This window comes from Accipiter gentilis, chromosome 13 (assembly GCF_929443795.1).
Source record: "Accipiter gentilis chromosome 13, bAccGen1.1, whole genome shotgun sequence".
Lineage (NCBI taxonomy): Eukaryota > Metazoa > Chordata > Aves > Accipitriformes > Accipitridae > Astur > Astur gentilis.
The window spans coordinates 26,903,490-26,925,589 of NC_064892.1; the positions used below are offsets into that span (position 1 = coordinate 26,903,490).

A 22,100-nucleotide genomic window follows, 5' to 3' on the forward strand; every position below is an offset into this window, starting at 1 on the left:
TGTCTTCATTTTGTTAGGAAAAGTTTGGGTTCGACATAGTACAATTTTTCACAAAGACTTCTCAGCCAATGAGTGTATATACTTAGCTTGAAGTAGTAGGTTTTGATTTTACAAGACTTTCTTCATTAAGAAAATGTATTAGCCCCAGAGGAAAAAAAAAAAAAAAAAAAAAAAAAAAAAAAAGAAAAAAGCTGGGCATAAACTTCTAATAAGTTATTCTACCTATTGAAAGATAAAATTAAATAAGTTTTTTAACAAATCTTGTCCTAATATGTGCTCTCCACTCTCATTCTTTTGAAAATGTTTTTGAGACATAATTTATATGACACGTACATATTTGGGAAGATTCACACTTGCTGCAAAATGTGTGTTTTGGTGTTAAAAGACCTACAATGTGTTTATGTGAATTTCTGACATAAGCAACATTATTCAAAAGCACATTAAAAACACAGGGCAGCAAAACCAGTCAGATGTACATGGCAATGTCATTCTCCAGGCTGCTGTACTCTGTATTGAAGAGTGTTGGAGGCTTGTGTTTTCTCTTTCTGTTCAATGAGAAAAGCAAAACTGTGCAGGAAAGAGGACCTGAGCCATTCAGTCAAGTGCACAGAGTGACTTCTGAAAAGTGCAACTCTGGGGACAGAGACTACCATCCTTTCCTGTAAGTGAAAGAATGCAGATTCTCCCCATATAAAGGCCTAGTCCATGTACTATTTTCTCTTAGCAAGTACCGTATCTGTCAACAAAAAAAATAATTATTGTTGATTCATGGCTTAAGCTTTCATATTAAGGTATTGCAGACACTCCAGTTGTGTTTGTACCACCGGCTTAATGAAAAAAATTATTTCTTAAATTTTTACAAGAGTTTACTCTGCAATGCACAGGACACAAAAGAAGACAGAAGCCTAGGCTGTAGGGATTTATCACAGTGCAAGGATTAGAAGTCGCAAAGCCCCGTCAAGCTTCCTCTCACCTCATTGATGGTTGCACCAAGCCTGAAGACTGAAGAAGCTAAAAAGGTCACTATAGAGACATATTTTTAAGTGACCCTGCTAAAAAAGTAGACCCGAAAGACACTCAAAAGATGGGGTGAGAGCAAACCCTGATCAGGTTTTTTTGATATAAAGTAAAAGATTCAAGCCTTTCAGGAGCAAGTTTCCTCTTCATTGGTGGGGAAGTCAGCTTGGGAAAAGCCTTCAGCTCCTCTGCCAGAGCAGATGCAGGATATGTGTTTAAAGGCAGCCTTCTCTCTCTAAGAAAGATGGGACTAGGAAAAAGTGTGGAAGCTGAACTGAAAACTTCCTTCTACGGAAAGGGAATCAAGAAGTTCTTTCTGGATGAAACTCAAATTGCTGTTTGTTTCAGAATGGTTTCAGGTTTCTGAGCCTCATTTTATTCTGCGCTGGAGAAATGTGAAATGTAAGCATCTAATGAAGTTAGCATCGTCTGGGAAGACCATGTGGAAAGTTGTCAAATGGGACTAGGAAAAAATAACTGTAATATGATCTCTTAAGATGCACTACTTTTTGGAGGAGTTGCAAGATCAGAATGTAGGAAGAGGTGCCAAACATCACACCACATAAAGAGCTCGAGCTGAAAGTACAATAGCTCTGCTTCTACTATCACAGCGTCAATAAATAAACATAATGAAATTCATGACACATTATTGCATTGCTCTGTATTGCCTCTATTCATTTAAAGATGATGAACACATTTAAAATAATTCACAACTTGTCAAACGCCTGTGAGCAGTGCAGTTAGTCTGGTGCTTTAAGAGGCATTTGTGAAGATCTTATGAGAGAGCTTGATACGGCTTCTATCAAAGTAAAGATGGAAGTATGGGAAAACAGAACAATAACTACTTCACCTGAATCTGCTAGTACAGTTGCATCCAATATATTTACACTGTTCACCAATGATATGTACTTACTGAAGCTACTCTGTCAATAAAAACCACATTAAGAACCTTTTGAAAGAGCTTCCCTGTCAATTAGGCTGCAGATACATTCTATTGCTCCAGTTTTCCTGTCAATTTAATATACTGGATCATATTAACAGTACTGGCTTGTCAATAAGGCAAATCCGAATCCTATTAATGGAGTTATACTGCCAATATAATCGGCTTCCTATTTATCGAGCTCCCCAGTATTTGGGAAAGCTGTGAAATGGGATTATAAGGTTAGGTTACATACATCTGTCTCGATATTACATAAATATTTCAGGAATTGTATCCTGTTTTGTAAAGAAACACGTGTAATCACTTTTTTCCATTACATAAACTTCAGATGACAGAACAGTATAATTGTTTACCATTGTTAAGAAAACATTAAATCATCCTCATTTATCACATTATGTTTCCTGCTTGCTCTAAGTAACGCTGTTATTTTATAAAAGTCTGCTTGTGTGCCACACATATAGAACTGCTAAGAGATGTATGCACTCCACCCCCCCTGCACGAGACAATATCTGCTCCAGAAAATAAAAGAGATAAAACACACTTTAGGAACAAAATATGAAGCACTCCACAATTTCAATGCTTATTTAGCCCTTGTACTGTGCTGTATAATCTTGGTGGAACTGAAGCTTGTAAGTATAATTCTAGTGTAACAGAAACCCCTGGAAATAATTAATAAGAGGTAGTAGTTCGTGCATAAAAAAACAGTAGAAGTTCAGCAAGCCTTCTATTTAATAGAAGCCTTAATGAAGTTGAACATTAGTTGCTTTTAACCACATTCAATATTAAATAACTACTTTGACTGGATTAGCAGAATATACAACAGACCATTAAACCTGATTATATTAAAAAAATCTTTTGCTTAAAAAAAAAGAAAAAAGAAAAAAGTAATTGCATTAAAACGTACTGGGCATTCTCTTGTCAAATTAAGTCTCTAGGTCTAACTTGAAAATATGGATTTTAAAAAACATGGTCCAAAATGACAGTTAAAGGTCAATGAATCAAGTTGCCAATTATATTTTCTGGTAGCAGATGGGTGCAATGAAACCTGATGATTGAATTTGAAACGCTTTAATGCACCTTTTATCTATGGCTCCCACCATGTTGAGTCTACCTTAGTATTCCTAACAGATATTATGTTTACTGCACAACAGACTCAACTACAATTAGGTAACTAGAACAAAATCTGTACTTAGCACGATATCCAGCTTACTCTAAGAATATCATACCATGAACTCAACAATACATTTGGGAGTGTATCTTTGCTAGCATTTGTGGTTTTTTTTTTTTTATTTTTCATTCCAATCTGCATGTTAAATATGAAGTCTGGAAATTAAGATATTAAAATTAGAGGGAAACTTAAAAAAATGATGCCTTGAAATATAAGGAGATGATCAAGGTATTTGTTATGATTTAAAAAATGTTTTTCTCTCCTTGTGCTTAGAACCCTTTTTTCTGTAAGAAAACTTTATCTTTTCTTTCTTTCTTTCATGCACATAGATTCTACAGTGCAATTGTGAGCTCCTGGCATTTTATTTTTAATTTTGAGTTGTATCTGAAAGCTCTTACTCAGCAGGAATTCCCAGTGAAGCCAGTAAGCGTTGTAGAATTTGTCCTATTCTTACCACTGCTGTTTTCCTGTTTCTAAGAGCAACATATCACAAATGTTTTCTGAACAGATAAAAGCTTGTAAACACTGCAGTACTATATGGTGGAGAAGGAGATCAAATTATGGCCTTTTAACACTGACAAACTGTTTTGTCCTCATAATATTTAGTAAAGGGAAACAGAGACACTGGATATTTTAAATCTGTTAAGTTTGTGTTAACATCTATCCACTGTGTTTACCTTCTTCTGTCCAACCCATACTCTCACTAAAGGCAACAATAAAACTCCCACAAGCCATGACCTGAGGTCCACTGAAATCAATGGATGTTTTCAGATTGGTTTCAATAGCCCTTGGATCAGTCTGCTTACTTCAATTATGGGATAAGCGAGTCTTTACATAGTGCGCTACATTCCCACAGATACATATGTTGTACGCTGAAGAAAGCTGCAAAGGAGCAGGAAGAAGATTACAATAGTGATAGAAAATGGGAAGAAACTCTTAAATGTAATATTCCTTTATCCCAGCATATGGTCTTCTCTATGGATGGCATTTAAACAGATTTGTAATGGCAGTGACAGGGAAAGGTGATTAGCTAGGCAGCAAACACCGTATGTGGCACAAGACTCCAGTTCTATGTTTCTTCCCTACAGAGTGAAACAAATTCGCAACAAAGATGAAGCAGGACTTGGTTCTGAAGCCATAGTGCCTGCACAGAAGACATGCATGAAGAGGAACACCGAAGCTTTCTTCCTAGGTGATGGTCGGAAGAACAGAGGTAAATCTAGATCGCCTTCTTTCCTTTAAACCTGCAACCTTATACCCTTTCTTTTCCTAAAATCCTTCCCCAGAAAAGCAATGATTCCCTTAAATTCCTTAGGAATTAGGAAGAAAATCACAGATGTTAAGACTTACATTATTACTTTCCATCTAATTTCTTATTTAGGTCATGCAACTCTTTCTTTCAACATTTTGTTAAAAATCCCCAACAAGTTATTCTATGAACATTTTGTGACAGGATACAAAGCCTTACATTCACACAAATACCTTGGCGCAATTATTTCCTCTTAGCACTAGAAAAAGACACACCACTAAATATGCTGCCAAAATAACGGCCGAATTTATGACAGAATAGTAGATCATCAAACTTTACAGCCTCACATGCCTGTGTAAGGAGATTTTCAACTGTAAAATGGTGATGAGTTGATTTATTATTTGTGACATAAAATAAATAATTTAGGCTTGCACAAATTTAGCAAGAGGTTCTGTCCCTAAATATATTTTAAAGCCATAACAGTCATGTGTCTATGATGAGAAGCCTCATAAAACAGAAAGTTTGATCAAATACACCATGAATATAGTAGCAGTGGTCAAGTAGGCTTGGATAGAAAAAAATCAGGCCTTTCTGCTATAGCGCTTTGCGTATCCACCCACAACTTCATCACTTCAACATTAACCTACTGCAGTGTCTTCATACAGGACTCTATATTAAGTTGATTCAGAACGAGCAAAGAAAATAGTTATCTTTCTCGATAGGATCACCTCATCTAGAACACAACACTCACTTATCTAGAGATTGCCACAGGTCATCTGTAAACTCACGGGTATTTAAAGGCTGACTTTGACCTGTAAATTCCTAAAAGCCTGTGAAAAAAATGTTCTAGATTACCCCTCTCATTACAGCTTGCCATATAGAAACTCTGAAATCAGATTTTGCTGTTAAAATAAAAAAGATCCACATAAGAAATGTTCTCTGCAAAGATTCCAGGATTAGGAAAAGTCTTCTTTCTTTTCCAAACCAGTGTTGGTTTGTCAACATCGAGGACACTGCTGCAAGTTTCACCAGGGATAGAGAGACTGAACACGAATGCTAATATTTGACTGAGGGGTTAGTTAGAAAACAGGGATTAAATTATGGATTTGCCTCTGTATCTAATTAGTAGGATGCTTACCCAGCACGTGAGCACTTTTTTCAAAGTAGAATGCATGCAACAACAACTGAAGGATGCGTATATATTTTAATTATTTATTATTTTTTTTTTAGTCATGATCTTTCAAAGAAAATAGTTAATGCAAACTTCTCTAAGTAACGTCCACATCAGAGAAGTCCCCAAGCCAACTTTCAGAAGAAGTGTGTGTGGAGAAGCCTCTTTCAAAATGGGAAAAGAAATGAAAATATGACAGGTACAGCGCAAGAAATTCCAAGTAAAAAGTCATACAAAGGGGAAAAAAATAACTTGTTAAGGCTGTTCACACAGCTCTTCCTGAATATTCAAAGTGGATAAAGTGTAACACAGGCTAATGCTGCTCCCTGCAGGTGGATCATGAGCCCACATGAAGCCACACCAACTTCCAACCTCACTGGAATTCAACATGGAGTTAGGTGCTTAGCTTCAGAGAGTGGAGCCTTTGCATGCAATTCTTCTACACGTATGCCCTCAATACTTGTTTTCAGGTAGAAAAACTCATTAGGAGATGAATTAGATTATTTCCGTGGAAAGTTATTCATTTACATAACTTCAGGGCCATCTCAACTTACTGAAGCTTCTTTCTAAATAAACATGCCATTGTGCCATTGGGAATAAAACAAAAGCCATACAATACTAAAGGACTACTATATGGTCTTCAGGTCACATGCAACTCTATTAATGTCACCGTAAATTCCTAAGAATGAGTAAACTTGGGTTTACTTGTTGATTTTGTTTAAATCTTCTCAGGCATAAAGCAATAAAATACAAAACACCCTTCTAAATTATGCTAAGATCAAGAGCAAACTCATTCGCTTTCAATGAAAATAGAATTAGGATCTTACTCCTAGGACTTTGTGTATCAAACTTCAGTGTAGAGACTTTCCACTGAAATGGTACAAAGCCCTATTCCTAAAGGTTTATAATAGGATTGCTGCTTTAACCTTAACCCCAGCATAACAAACAGCACCAATATAATGATAATCCAAGCTACCAGCAACCTTAGAATGTGCAAGGAATAGACAGATACTGGCAGGAATTAATCTGCCATTTTCACACATCTGCCCAAGGGAGGTATTGTAATTGCAAAAATTTACTCTTAGACTGCTGAGACTCATAGTAATTATGTTTCTTTTTTTAATAGAAATAGCCACAGGTAGTAACAAATTGGGTTTTGAGATGGGGAACTGGGCATGCATTCTAACCCAAATTACTATGTAATTGTCTTTATTATAAAATACTATAGAAAACCTATGGCTCAAAATTTAAATCAGAACAAAACCGTTTCTTTAAATAAACTCTTCTCCTCCCACGGCTATTCAACACGTATGCCTATTTCTTCATTTACTGGTATCAGCAAGACCAGTATGACTGCAAGCAATTTATCTTTATCTAAAGATCTTTGCCAATACTAACCAAAAATCCTGAAGCTCACATTTGCTTAATAGAAACAGCTTTCTCTTGCTTTACTTTCATGCAAGTAAAGTAGACTAACAAGTAAGTAAAAATCTGGAAAACTAGCTACTGGTTCCTAAGGCTCCTTTGCCAGTATCAGGGATGAAGAAAAGAGTGTGTGTGGTCTACATATATTTTAAATGAACTGAAATTAAAGTTTTGTTCAAAATTCTGGAAGCCTGTTTAAAACAAATGAGCACAGGAAAGTACTTAAAACGAGTTATTTCACGCTTGAAGGAGTTATTATTTCATTGCCGTCACATTATTGCAATAATGAGACATATGCTGTTGGGAAAGATCACATATATGGTGGCAAATGAATAAATAATAAAAAAAAATTCATTCAGGTACTTCTGCCCCTTGCAATACTACATCCTGTTAGGCCTGGAAAGAAGCTACAGGTGGTTTAAACAGACAAAAATACTTTGACAGATTTAGACAAAACGAAGACTATGCATTGAAAGAAATAACATAAAATGTTTTGTTTTCCCCTCTTTTTTCACCCAATGGCTACAAAGCTGACTGATACGTTCTTTGCCTCGGAGCTACGAGATGCAAATTATCATGTGCTTTTTAATACCTAACACCCTTGATGGAAGCAATTGAGTGCTGATCGTTCTGACGTGTCGCATGACTTATACCTCCTTTTCATCATTACTCTCAATCCCAAAGTCTGATAGAGGGATACACAGTTTTAAGCGAGATGTATAACTTCTACCATGAAGTGGAAAATGAGGTCCTTCCTTACCTATACTCTTGCCTTGGGAAAAAAATGACAACAGCATTTGTCTCTAAACTTGATGCTTTCTAAGTTGCAGCAAAAGGTGCACATTGACAGCATCTTCCAAAACGCTGTTACACAGCTATGTACGGATCACACACAATATAAAAAAAAGAATAAAATTGATGCACTTTGGTCATTAATGGTGTCTTTTATCAAGCTAGATAGTTCTTTTGAATCCATGCTGCTCTCATATCTATATATCTCCACATATACATTCATACACGCAGTTATATTATCTGACGTACAGTCTAGAAATTTAAATAGTTTCTAAGGTTTTGCGGCTGCCATTTTTAAAAGGCTTTTAATTTCATTGTTTCCTAAGGACTCTAAATTCCACTATATTCTTGTTGTCATTTGATCCACTGAAATGATGAAGAGATCAGAAAAGAACACACTTGGTATTTTACAGCTGTGGCTGGATAATCTTGCTCATGATCATCAAAGCAGGATTGTTTTTATGATCTTCAAATCTGCATATCAAATTACGCAAGTCTATGCGAAAAAGCTAAAATATCAAATATTCAGACATCAGGACTATTTCAATAGAGTACTAGAGAATGCAGTTGGAGGCTAAGTGAAATGAACAGCTTTTGCAGCTTTGCAGGGTTTTTGAAGCAAAAGGGAAAAGCAACAGGGAGCAGTTCAGCTAACACAGACTCACAGATTCTGGGCTGAATTCTGCACATGTTTACGCACATCAGCACCTCCACTCCTGTAAGTGATCTATTTAATTCAATGCTTCTATTGACCTAAATTAAAATAGTCACTGAATAAGTGTTTTAAGGATGATGCCTTGAAAGACATAACACTACTATAATTTTACATATATAAGTTAGTTTCCATAGGCCTCAAAATGACTTATGCACTGATTAGGGACATGATCCTGCTCTTTCTAGATTTGTGGAAAACCAGTCCTTTCCTCAATACCAGTGGGAACAAAGCCCAAGTACTGAATCTGAGGTGTGTTATTAAAACAATGTCCTTTTCTTTGTCATCTTTAAAATTTTATAGATTTTAAATATTTTCATTAAGAATTAATGAAAATTTGTTTAGCCCACTTCAGCTCACCTTTTTTTTTTTTTTTTTTTTTTAAACTGAGTTGTAGCTAAACAATCTTAACCATAAGTGGTTGCTTAGCAATCAGCAAAGAACAAGACAGAGATATAGTAAGTAAAGAAACTGATTGACATGTTCTGTGTTTGAATCATGGCATTGATTAAAAACAAGAGAAAAACACCAACAGAAGTTTAAAACAAAATTCTATTAATAAAAGAATACATATAACTGTCTTCAGGAACAAATTATGCATTTAAAAGCTGCAAATTGTGATTCACATGTCTACTCACTATAAAAAATCCTTTAGTTATTATTAAAAATATATTAAAATCCTTCAAATTTTGATGAAACCATTATTTACCTTTTGTTTTTAATTCAATTGTCAAGTGTGCTTCCCATGATTTAAAAACAGTATATATCTACAAAGCAAGCAAGAGTTTATAGCTTTGAAGACTTGAAATTGATTTTTAATGCACCAGCTTTCAAACACTACAAAGGCTGCTCTCTGCTGATAAAGACAGTAAACAAGAAATTGTCCTTTAAATGTTCCCTTTAATGTTTTTCTTTAATTAAAAATCAATCAAAAAACATTGCAACATTAAAAATTTTAAAATTAAGACATTAAAAAATGTTTCAGGTTTTTGACACACAACGCATTCAAACTAGAATGAAAACTTACGACGTTACTTTTGTTTACTTGTGCTAGTTTAGACTTTCTTTGCACTGTAAACACTGTTAATCAAGAAATAAAACCACATAAAAGTAGTTTATCATTGAACACAGATATTTTTAGTGAGTAGAAATGTTAGAAATGCGATGAAATAAAACTAGACATTATAAAAGTACTGAAGTAAAACGCTTTTTTAATACCTTTAGATTATTTTAATATATTCCTTTCCTCTAATCAGACCAAAGCCTATTTATGTAGATTAGTTACATCTAGAGTCTCATTTATCCAACCTGTATTTATCCTTTGATCACAAAGCTTGTTAACTTAAATGGTCTTTTATTGTTATGATTCGTTTTCCCATAATTATGCAGTTTAACTGCCTGATTTTTTTTGAATAAATATATGCAAACGCGCCAATCATATTCAGCAGTGTTATGCTGGATGCTCAATGAACTGTAAGAGCCATTTCAATACAATAAAACTGCCTGGAAGTGTTCCAGGGCAAGGACTGCAAATACCAGTAATCATAGTGTCACTAGAACTAGTACAGGCAAATACAGGCGTGTCACACATATATCAATAGATGGTCTGAAACACTGCCTGAAACTAATTTCGCATGTCTATCACTGTAAGAACTTACAATGCATCGATCAGAGGTCCCACCCACACAGCTGAAATTATGCTTTTGCATCTCGTAACAAGACTTGTCCTTTCGCCTTTAGAGTCGGCCTTTGGCGTGCCACGGAGGCTGCGGCACGCAACCACCCAGCAGGGAACGGGATGCGATTAGAAACTTTTCTATGCGCGGTAAAAGTATTTTGTGAACCAGAAGGACTCTCATCTGATACATACATCACGAAGCCAGTAGAAAGGTCCATGGCTAAAATAAAATACTGTGCATTTGGAGGATGTTACTTGCCTAGATCGCTTGTAGCGTACCAAATTGCAAACAGATCAGCGTGGGACTGATTGTCTTGAGGGCTGAAAGAGGAGATATCCCCTCTCTGCACAAAAGTGAGATGCAAATTGATCTTTATGCTGTCCCTCTGTACACGTAACACTAATCATTGGCTGAAACCATGCAGTTATGTCTTCATAGGTAGAGGGACTCCTCAATTTTGAGGGCACATCACCAAGCAAAAATAAGGAGCTGTCTTCTCTTCTCAAGCCAGTGAGATGAATTGATCTTCTGCTACCCTTTCTGTACAGGTAACACCACTAACTAGCGGAAGCAATTCAGTAGAAGAAAGAGATGGTTCTCGGGTGACCTTAATAAGCAGGAATTGTATCAGCAGCCTTTGGGATTTAGCTAGAAAATATATGACAGCTCAAAGAGGTTATTTAAAGCACTGCCTAATATCCTAATTAACAGGGACATTCATATGAATTTGCTTGTTCTTGAACATAGTACTTAATACTGAGTATTTTATCTAAAATACTTAATAATTTATCTATTTTTTCTTTCTCATAGGATTTACAGTAATTAATCCAGAATCTTTTTCTACAGCAGACTAAAAAACAAAGGTTGTACTAAAAAGTCCATGACGAATATATTACTAGGGCTTAGAATGCACCCTGGCAAGTTTTATGGCAGGCTGTACACTACTCCGTTTCATCTCTTCACACCAGCAAAAGCAGCAACTAGTTAATCTCCTTGTTGCCTCTTTAAAAACATAACCAATTAAACACTTAAACTCCAGGAACTTTTCCCCAAAATCATCCTGCCACTCTCTTCCTAGTACCTTTTTCTTTTTTTTTTTTTTCCTTTTTTCTTTTCTTTTCTGTTTAGGTAAGAGCCTGCAGTCCCCTGAGAGTTTCACTTGTTTCCTGTATTTTTGAACCCTTTAGCATTAATTTCACCACTTTGCTTCTTACAGCTGAAGTAGAGAGACAATTGAAAGAAAAAAGCTCTCAGGCTATCTATCTGCTGCAAAAATTTGTCCCAACTGCTCTACTCTGACCTTTTGACATCAAAGGATTGCTTCTATTCTTTTAAAGATAAAAACAGAGCTGTGTTTCTGCTCCGGTCAACAAATCATTGTTTAAGTTCTTTTCACAGAAAATTCTTACCTGTTGGAAAATACTAGTACTAGTGACAAAATGTCTTTTCTTTATACATGCAGGCACTCCTCAGTCTTGAAAAGGTATCTCAAGACCTCTGCCATCCGTCCTGTATGTTTTCTTCAGAAAGAAAACAACCCATATACATACACTTTTTGTATGTAGAGTGAGTGTCTTGCAAAGCGAAACCTAAAATTAATTTGACAAGGCATTTTAAATTTTGTAGAAACAACGAAAGAAGGAGAAATCAAGCAGGATCTTTAAAAACATATGCATAAATATTACCCAGTATGTTAATGATTCCTAGGGAGGAAGGTAGTGAAAAGGAATTAAAAATGCTGGGGAAAAAAATTGAAAACAAAATCTCAACTGGTTCACAGCCAAATGTTGTGACTTGGGAAGAAATTTTTTCGTTAATGACATTTTTGCCTCATTAGAGAAGCCAGGTTGTATCTATGCTTCCTTAATACCAAGTGATATTTCTGAATATTTTACACATATCTAATGCTAATTTTCCATGTAACAATATTTGCTGAATTTTAAGAACAGTGCTATGTTATGCACACTTTCAAAAAGATATGAAAACATGCGAAAATATATGTTTCACAATATGTTCAGTGGAGTCCGTGATTTCTTCTTTCAGCTGCACACCTGATTCTGCTACGTTAATGTTTGGAGTTGATGATCTTAAAGGTCTTTTCCAACCTAAATGATTTTATGATTCTATGATTCTATATTACAGTTCACATCAGAGTTACAAAATCTTCTAAATTCCAGTCTCCTTAATTGTTTGTAAAGAAGCTGTAAGAAAACATCACAAAAAGCTGAAATCTAAACATAAAGGGCCCAATCACACTATTCTTAGCTGGACTCTGGAAGGGTCTCAGTCACAATTTTACTCTTGAACCACTGAAATCATTGATGAAGTCAAAATTACGCTGTTGACTGAAATATGAGTAAGAACAGGCTTTTTCATAAACATGGGTAAGGATAGCAGAAACCTGACCAACCTATTGTTAAAAAATAACTCTTCAAAGGATCAGTCATCGAAATTATGCCGGTAATCACAAATTTGTGTGGATTTTCCCATGTAAGATTAGGTAGTGACAGTGAGCACCAAGATGAGGCAAGCTCAGACAACTTTTAGAGCCATTGAGAGCTGTGATCCAGTAAATCCTGCATCACTTGCTTCATGTCCTTTACTTTAACTGCACTAACTTTCTTCAACTCTTATACTTTGTAAAACAGCAAGTTCTACGGAGACATTATTATTGTTAATTTCTTGGTTAACGAGAATTTCTGTTCTGGCAATATCATTTGCTTTCTCATAATATCCATATTCTACTTCAGACTCTTAAATTATCTTTTTTCTCTGTTATGTTTATTGTTCTATATTACAGCATTTCGTCTTGGAAAGTTCTTCAGATCTCATATGGACCTATATATCAGGAATGATCTTTTTGAAATAGTATTGCTATAAACAATACTGGCAAGGAGCTCAAGATCAAGACCAGAGGAGGTGTAGCACAAAACAGGAGCCCAATTCTGCTTCCTCTGCCTGTTTCACCAGCCAGGGCAGATGCCAGTGAGCAGTATTTTGCCAGATCTTGTCCTAAAATATATTTACTTCATGTCACAGTACTATGCAGTGTATCTTGAGGAAAAATGAAATAATGCTTCATGAAAACGTAGAAAAGATCCTGTCCTAAAATTCTTACACAGCTGATGCTGGTATTGACTTCACTGAGTAGGTAAAACTAAAGCTACAGAATGATATAACACAAAAATCATACTAATTGCAGACTGTATTTACAAAATGCAAACATTCACAGGAGTTCTTTTGCAAGACATCTAACCTTGTAAAACACTGTAAAAACTACCATAATGCATCTTAGTCAGGTAGTTCTGAAGTTTCATCTGATGACAGTTTAGAATATGCAGCTGTGGAATTTGGGGAATTATAAAGTACGAACCCACAAACTTCCAAATGTGTAGAACTGCCCCAGTATTCTCTTGATGCAAAATGTTAACTTCTACTAGGTCTAGTGAGATAGAATAATATTGCTCATTTGCAGCAGAAGATACAAAAATAAAAAATGAATACCTCTGTATTCAAATAGGAATTTAAGTCACTGAGAATGAATGCAACTTCTGTGAGCAAAGCTGCTTCTCCTTCTACTGTAGCAGCTGCAGACTTCTTTCTCCAATCTTGAAATTTCTGAGCTGAAGTTTCTCAAAGTAAAGCATGGAATAGTAGTATATCTAAAGACAGAGCAGCACTAATATAGCTTATGTTTTTTTTATTTCCCCTGAAGACTATATCTTCTTACGTTCTACTAGACACCTGGCGATGAAGCTGCAATGGGACTTGACAGTAATCTGTTGACACATCATAAACATCAGGTGCCTGAAGTATTACGAATGATCTGTACTTTATCTTAAAACGCTACAGGACTGCCGAGTACAGCAGCTACAGCGATTCCCAGCTTGAGAGCTTCTTGCAACACAGTCATTCTTTTTTAGCTGTTGTTTAGCAAAAGCTGTGACCACTGTTTTCTTTATTCACGCCCGTCTCATTCCTGATATATTTACAAACCTCACCAAGTTGCACCACAAGTGTAATAATAAATAATCTCTAGGATGATCAACACTACTTGCATATGTAGATAGTTTTGTACGCTAATGTTATGTCACTTCGAGGAATCTATTGCCAGAACCTATTTGTTTAAAGAAACTATTTGTTCCCCTTTATCCATCCACTCTTTTATCTATTGGAAACCTGCAAGAAGAAATTGAGATTTGTTCACCCAGGGGAAGGCAAACTGATTAACTCAGAACTTTTTGATAGGACAGATATGACCATATATGTATATGTTTGTACATGAGATTTCTTTTTCTAATGTCTGGCCTTCAAAATAAAGCAAAATCCTGTTTCTCTTAGTCAGGTGAGTAGGTCAGCTTGATTTACTCACCAGAATGAGATGAACAGAATTTGCACAGTAGTCTTTAAGGTCTAGAGTGACCAGAAATCTTCTTTCAGTCATGTAGAGTTTCCATTTTCTCCTGCTTTCCTCTTTTTTTACTCCGAAATAAAAACAAATAGTTTGGACCTTAAGTGATTCAAAGGTCACATCGAATTTTGAATCTGGCAATGAGACTTGTATAGCACTGGCCTATATTAAAATATTTTTAACAGACTTGCATTTGAAAGCACTGTTTCTAAAGTTTGTTTAGAACATGAGCGCTGAAGGCAAAAGCAATGAAACATGCTAAAGCGTAGCTGTTCTAACCTCCCGGTATGTTACTAAACACTATTCTTCCTACACATCAACCTCACGTGCGCATCAAATCACAAATGGTCTATTTTCAGAGGCCCTAAGCACTTGCAAGTGTCTTGCACCAATAAAAGCTGAAGGTACACAGCATCCTTGGCTGTCCATCAAAAATTTTATACATACATGTATGTATGCATGTTTAAATTATTTCATTTTTACAGTACTGAAGAAGTTCATTGATTCATATAAGTGACACATGCAACCATGGCACATTTCTGGATGCTGCAAAGTAGTGAGTAAACACACAAGTTGTTGAACCGTGTGACTAATGTGTAACAGAAGTCACTTAGAGAGAGGCAAGTTTACACCGCTCTTACACATATGAGGCAGTATTTTATTCAACCACTCGCAATTTCGGGTCAGTCGGAAACCCGTAGTCACTAAGTAACACTTTACTCCACAGGTATTCATTGATATAAATTGGGCTATGCGTAGAATAAAATACTATTCATGAGAAATAAGGGAATCATAAAGCCTATTGACTTTACTAGCTCTTACTAGTAAGCAAAGCAAAAAATTTGTTATGCACTCCTCATAAGAGTGAGAAAATTTGGATCTTACTGGGAAAGAAATTATTTATTTGATTTAAAATATTTATAGACTGAATTGGATGTACTAAGTAATAATATAATATTTAGCATGTATATATATCCATAGATATATAAGTATGTACATATATATATATATATAAACATAAAGTTTTAATAACAGGCTCCCACTAGAGAATTCTGCCATTAAACACTTGCCGAGAAAATGAGAGTGAAGAAAAGCAGTTCCATTGTTGTATGAATTATATAGTGTGAGATTATCGTGGTTCGGTAACATGTCTGGAAAAACTGAAGTGAATATTTGCTAGAGAACATTTACACAATCATTTACCTTTCCCTTACTGAGGTAACGAAGAAAACTGCTTTTCTGAATTGACTAATGAAAGGAGATGATAAAGCATCTGTTTGGATTCTGTATCTTTTTTCCACTGGCTATACCTTTGATTCCTAACTGTGCGATTTACTTTTCCAGACACAGGTTTCCTGGAGTGATTAAGGGTAGAGTAGATCCAGAGAGAGGGCTGATCCTTTACTATTTCTCTCTAAGTCTGCAGTCTGAATTTTACATGAAGCAGAAGTACAGGACCAGACACAAAGTAGTATCTACATTCTAAATGCAATTTTTTAATAAAATTTACTCCAGGGATGTGGAGATAGAGAATACAAAATGTATTTTAGCAATGCAAAATCATAGTGAAGAGGGTCAGATTTTCCCATCTAGCTACTTTAAGTCTGGGCCTTTCCTAAATAGAAACCAACTACTCTGCTTCATACTGTGTATTTGTTTTGTCAATGCAAATACATAATATAGTTATCCATAAGTATGTTTGAACAGATTATTCACTAGGGAAAAATGAATGTTTACTAATCTACTGGCTGGACCATCTAAACATCCAAAACACTCTGTGTAGATATTCAGGGAAAGTAAAAACAATATTAGAGATACCAGTATGTGCTATGAGGAGTTACGGTTAACATTTCCCACAGTTGTCATAACGAAAACTCTTATAGAAACCACAACACACCTTTTTAAGGGAGGAAATTCCTCTTTTAGCTTTATATAGATCTCAGAAAAAAAAAAAATCATGATTGATATTATACAGTGAACACTGTAAAAAAAGGAATCATAGGGATTTTACACTACAATTGAATCTTTACTACTCAGTAGCATCAATACATGAATTAATTGCTTTATATAGACATTACATGGTTATAGAAAAGTATAATGTTCTGTCTTTTAGTAACTATTACACTTGTCAGTAGGAAAAAATGTGTTTTCTTTTTTTTAGCATTCTGACAACTCCATTTTACAGTAAAAAAGTTGACATTACTTAAACAAGTGTCATTGAAAGTTATTTCTTAAAGCATGAATTATAAATCAAATTATCTCCGGTTATGCCCTAACCTAAACTCTTTCCTGAAGTGTCACTTTTTGTTAAAATCAATTTCAGATTTTAAGTATTGCTCTACTCACCTAATTGATAGCAACACAAATTCACGATAGGCATAAACCGAAATTGTTTCTGTGACACAACTCACTAGTGGGTTGAGGATTAGTTCACAGTGACCTTGTACAGACAGCCTTTTATTCTTTTTTTTTTTTTCTTCTTTTTCTCCCAGTTATAAATATTCAGTTTACAGGCCACCAGTCACTAGAATTTTGGTTACTTAACCAGCCAATTACCGATGGCCACTTCTACTTAGTTTAAAACATTCGATGCAGCTGGCAGCTAGAACATTCGGTGTTCACAGACCACAGGGTATGATAACTCCAAGGTATTATCAATTTTCTTTTGGTACATCAAGTGTCTACAGTGCAACTTCTTTCCCACTTGCTGCATACACAAAATGAGTCTGTGTCACTTCTGATACACTCAGCTCATTCCCCTATGACTCAGAACAGCATATTAGAACCACAGGATAAAACAGATATGACATTTCAAATATATTTAATAGTCATTATCCAGAGCCTGCTTTCAATCCAAACGTTAAAAATCAAATACCTGTAGTATTTGAACATTAAGCTGCATTAATCATGAAGTATGACTTTAAATTAAATCAACTGGAGCCAAATTCTGCCCTCACCTTCACTCTGCGAGTTCGCTGCTCTGGAATACATCTTCTGAGTTTGGACTTTAAACTACCTGCTAAAAATTAAGTCGTTCTTTGCTCAGCACCCTATATCCAATGGTCCAAATTCTGCCATTTCTCACATTCACAAAAGTCGGGAGAGGACAGTGTGGATATAACCGGCAGCAGAATGCAGCCCAGCTGTAATTTCTAAATGAGCTTTGGTAGAAGACAGAGCATGTAAGTCTTTCGCTATAAAGCAATCAACAATATTGACTCAGGCTACTGGAAAACTGACTAGTTGTTTTGCTGGTTTATGACAGGAGGCGAGTTCTGTTAACATTTGGGGGTAGGAGGGAATCACCACGTACATTTTCTTTCTATTTGACTAAGCAGAATTTTCAGCGCTGAACGTTTGGCTGTTTGTGGGGAGAGGAGGAGGCAATGGGGCCCCAATGATACTGTTCTGCGTCAAAAAAATAAATATTTATGTGTATATATTCTAAAGAAGGAAACTAAAAAAATTAAAAACATACATCTTGGAAAGGTAGCTCATATTTACATACAGGATTGGAGGGCTATAATACACTGTTGCAATAGATGTCCTCAGTGTGTAGAGTTTCTCCCATGTCCTGTTAGTTACTGCAGATGACACGACTGCTTCAGAGACCCCCTCCCCCCTTCTCCACCCCAAACCAAAGCGAAGCGAAACCTGCGGAAGCGCCCACCTCTGTCTGACGATCTTCTGGGAAGATCCCCCAGCGTGCCCCAAACGTACTAAACGCCTGCCTGCCCTTCCACGCGCCCCTCGTTTGCACCGCCGTACCTCCGCTTGTTTCGGCGGGCGTTTACTTTGGAATCACCCGGGGAAACACCGGTGTGACAGCAGAACCAGACCCCACCAGCTGCGGTCTGGTTCCACTTTCCTTAAGTCCACCTCTCTTTAGTGACTTGTGTTGGTCCCTTCAGTGGTGCCTGACAGCGGATTTCGCTGCAGGCAAAAGGTAAAGTTAACCCAGCGTCTAAAGTGAGGTCCGGGGTATTCTAAAAGTCTCCTACCTGAATTATGGACATCCGGCTCGGGGGAGCCTCGCTGGCGTTAGTCCCTTGCCCTGTGAAGCTGGTGTGGCAGCCCACATGTCCCTGGGGTACGGTCAGGTTGTTGGAGGCGGGCTTCAGGTACATCACCTCCGACCTGGGAGAGCTGAGGGGCAGGCGGGTCTGGTAGTCAAAGTACATGGGTGAGGTGGCCAGGGATGGGCTGCTCACCACGTTCATGACATTGAGGGGGCCCCGGCTGTCCTCGCCCTCGCTGGGCACCAGCATAATGTCATTCTTGCTGATCTTCTTCTTCTTGCCCTTGCCCCCTCCACTGCCACTGCCTCCTCCTCCCCCGCCACTGCCTCCCCCTCCTCCCAGCTGAGGGTGGCTATACTCGGCAATGCGACAGTTATAGGTGCGGATCTCCTTGTTCTCTCGCTTGCACTTCACGGCGATAGTGATCATGGCGGCCAGCAAGATGATGGAGACGGTGCTCAGCGTCACGATCAGGGGCAGCGACAAGTCCCAGTGCGGTCGCCGATGCTGCTCGCCGTTCACCTGCGGCTCGCCAGCCTCGGGCAGGGGCCCCGCCAAGGCCCTGACGATGAGCTTGGCCACTGCGGAGAGGCTGGGCTTGCCGTGGTCACTGACTTTTACCACCAGTTCAGCCACAGGGCTGAGCTCCTCCCAGTAGGGGTGCAAGGTGCGTATCTCACCGCTGGTGGGGTCCATCTCAAAGAGGTGCTCCTCGTTGCCTTCCACAATCTCGTACGTGAGGCGCCCGCTCTCCCCAAAGTCACTGTCCAGGGCGCGGACGGTGCCCACGGGGTAGCCCACCCCAGCGTTGCGCGGCACCTGCAGCTCGGCGGTGTCGTTGATGAGGGCGGGCAGGACGATGAGGGGCGCGTTGTCGTTGACATCGAGCACGGTGACGCGCACCGTGGCGTTGCTTTCGCGGTGGGGTGAGCCCGAGTCTTTGGCCAGCACGCGAAACTCAAAGTGCTTCGTCTGCTCGTAGTTGAAGCTCCTCAGGGCATAGATAGCACCATTGGTGGGGTTGACGGAGACATAGGTGTAGATGGAGACATCGCCTACGTGCCCGGGCAGGATGGAGTAGGAGACTGTCCCGTTTTGGCCCAGATCAGGGTCCTGGGCCAAGACGGAGCCCAGGTACTCTCCGGGGATGTTGTTCTCAGGCACCTGTAAGACGTAGAGGTTCTTGCTGAAGCGGGGCGGGTTGTCATTCTCGTCGAGGATCCGGACGGAAAATGACTTGGTGGAGTTGAGCGGGGGGTTGCCCCCATCACGTGCCACGATGGTCACGTTGTACTCGTCCTGTGTCTCGCGGTCCAGGGGCCGGTCGGTGACCACAGTGTAGAAGTTGTCATAGTTCTCCTCCAGGGTGAAAGGGACGGCTCCGGGCCCGCTGCCACCACCCAGCACCCGGCACTGGAGCTGCCCGTTCTTGCCCGAGTCCCGATCGGTGACCCGCACCAGGGCAATGACGGTGCCCGGCGGGGCAGCCTCGCTCAGTGCTCCCTGGCGAACGGAGACGAAGCCGATGGTGGGGGCGTTGTCGTTGCGGTCGATGAGGCGGACGGTGACCTTGCAGTGAGCGGGGATGGGATTGGGCCCCAGGTCCCGAGCCTGGACGTCGATTTCGATGAGGCCGCTCTCCTCATAGTCCAGGTTGCCCTTGACGCGGATGAGGCCGCTCTGCGGGTCGATGCTAAACAGGTCGCGGACGCGCTCGGGGGCGTAGCCACTGAAGGAGTAGAGCACCTCTCCGTTGGTACCCTCGTCGGCATCGGTGGCGTTAAGGTCGATGACAGGGGTGCCTAGCGGCGCGTTCTCCGGCAGCTCCACCACGTAGGAGGCCGCCTCGAAGATGGGGCTATTGTCATTGGAGTCAATGAGGCGCACGTTGATCTGCACCGTGCCCGAGCGCGGTGGGTCGCCGCCGTCCAGTGCTGTCAGTACCAGGGTGTGGTGACTCTGCTCCTCACGGTCTAATGGCTTCTGGATGACCAGTTCTGGAAACTTTGTGCCGTCGCCGCGGGACTTCACATCGAGGGAGAAGAGGCCGTAGTCGTCACGGGTGAGCAGGTAGGTGCGCAGCCCGTTGTCCCCAGCGTCTGGGTCGTGGGCGCTGGTGAGGGGGAAGCGGGTGCCGGGCGCGGCGTTTTCCGAGATGTCCATGTCCACCTGGTCAGAGGGGAACGCTGGCGCGTTGTCGTTCAGGTCCTGGATCTCCACCTTGATCATGCAGATCTCCTGGTCGTTGGCGAACACCTCGAGGGACAGCTGGCACTTGGCGCTGCGCCGGCACAGCGCCTCGCGGTCGATGCGTTGCTTGGTGTAGAGCAGCCCGCTCTCCCCGTCCACGTCCAGGAGGTGCGGGGCCGAGTTCTCCAGCACCCGAAAGGTGGACTTGGGACCGCGGCCACCTCCGGGGCCGCCGCCGGGGCCACCTCGCTCTGCAGGCAGCATCCCTCCTCCCGCCGCTCCCGCCGCCAGCCGCGCATCGCGGCCGATGTTCCCGATGACCGTGCCCGCTCCCTGCTCCTCCGGCACAGAGTAATTCAGGTTCTTCAGAGACAGGGCGGGAGCCCAGCAGAGGAAGAAGCAACAAATGGAAAGGTACATCCCCGAGCAGGGCTGGGGAGGGGGGGGTGGTGGGGGGGCAGCAGCTGCAGCAGCGACCAGGGTTGTCCCCGTCTTCTCCTGCGCTGGGTTTGGTCTTCCTCCTCCTCCGTCGGCTCTCTCTTTTTTCTTTCTCTCTCTCTGGGTTTTTTTTTTTTTTTTTTTTGGTCCTCCTCTCTCCCCACCCCCGTATTTTAAGTTCCTGAACCTGTTGCTCTAAAACATCTGCAGAGACACAGGATGAGAGGCAGCAAATAGACCATGGAGCTCAGAGGGAGGGAGCAAGCAGGGGGGGGCCGGAGGGGGGGGAGCAGCTTCGGCAGCGTTTCAGCAAGCGCTTGCCGGGCTTGCAGTCCCCTCGCAGTTACTTCGGCTGTCCAAGTTCGGCAGTGGGAGGGTTTGAAAAATCAGAAAATTTGCAAAAGATCTTCTCCTCCGGGCAGGCGAAGCGTTGCCGATCCTCGAATCCCCGCAGATGTACAAAGGATAATAAAAATAACAACAATAATAAAAAATCGGCGGCAGCGGTTGTTTTTTTTCTAAAAACGATCAAAAAGATTTTTTTTTAAATACGTGTATTTCTATAGACATAGGAAAGGGGGGTGGCCACAGGTCTGTAAGCAGGGGTAGAAAAGCTTATTTGCTACTCATCGCTTGCGATGCGATGGATGGAGCGGAGGGGTGGGAGAGACAGAAGGGGAAAAAAAAGTCTCGGCTTGTTGTTGAAGCCCTCTTCGTGTGCAGTGAGAGGCAGTGAAATGTCTGATTGCACCGCGGGGTTGTTGGTTTTCAGGGAGTGTTTTGCTGCATTTAGAGATCTAATCTTGCATTGCTTGCGGCGGAGAGCTGCATCTCGCTGCCATCAGTATTTCCCCCCTCTCTGTCTCATACACCCTCACTGTTTCCTTCC

General features: G+C 40.0%; 1 protein-coding gene across 6 annotated transcripts in view; it reads right to left on the bottom strand.

Annotated features, from left to right (window-relative positions):
* The window catches only part of PCDH17 (protocadherin 17), an 86,615-nt gene extending 65,163 nt beyond the window's left edge, over nt 1–21,452 (bottom strand). For all 6 annotated transcript variants that reach the window (XM_049815704.1, XM_049815705.1, XM_049815703.1 and 3 more), the window contains exon 1: nt 18,566–21,452. In XM_049815704.1, coding sequence (XP_049671661.1) covers nt 18,566–21,193 — 2,628 coding nt within the window. In that variant the 5' untranslated portion in view covers nt 21,194–21,452. The remainder of the gene's footprint in view (nt 1–18,565) is intronic.
* Between the last annotated feature and the right edge of the window lie 648 nt (nt 21,453–22,100).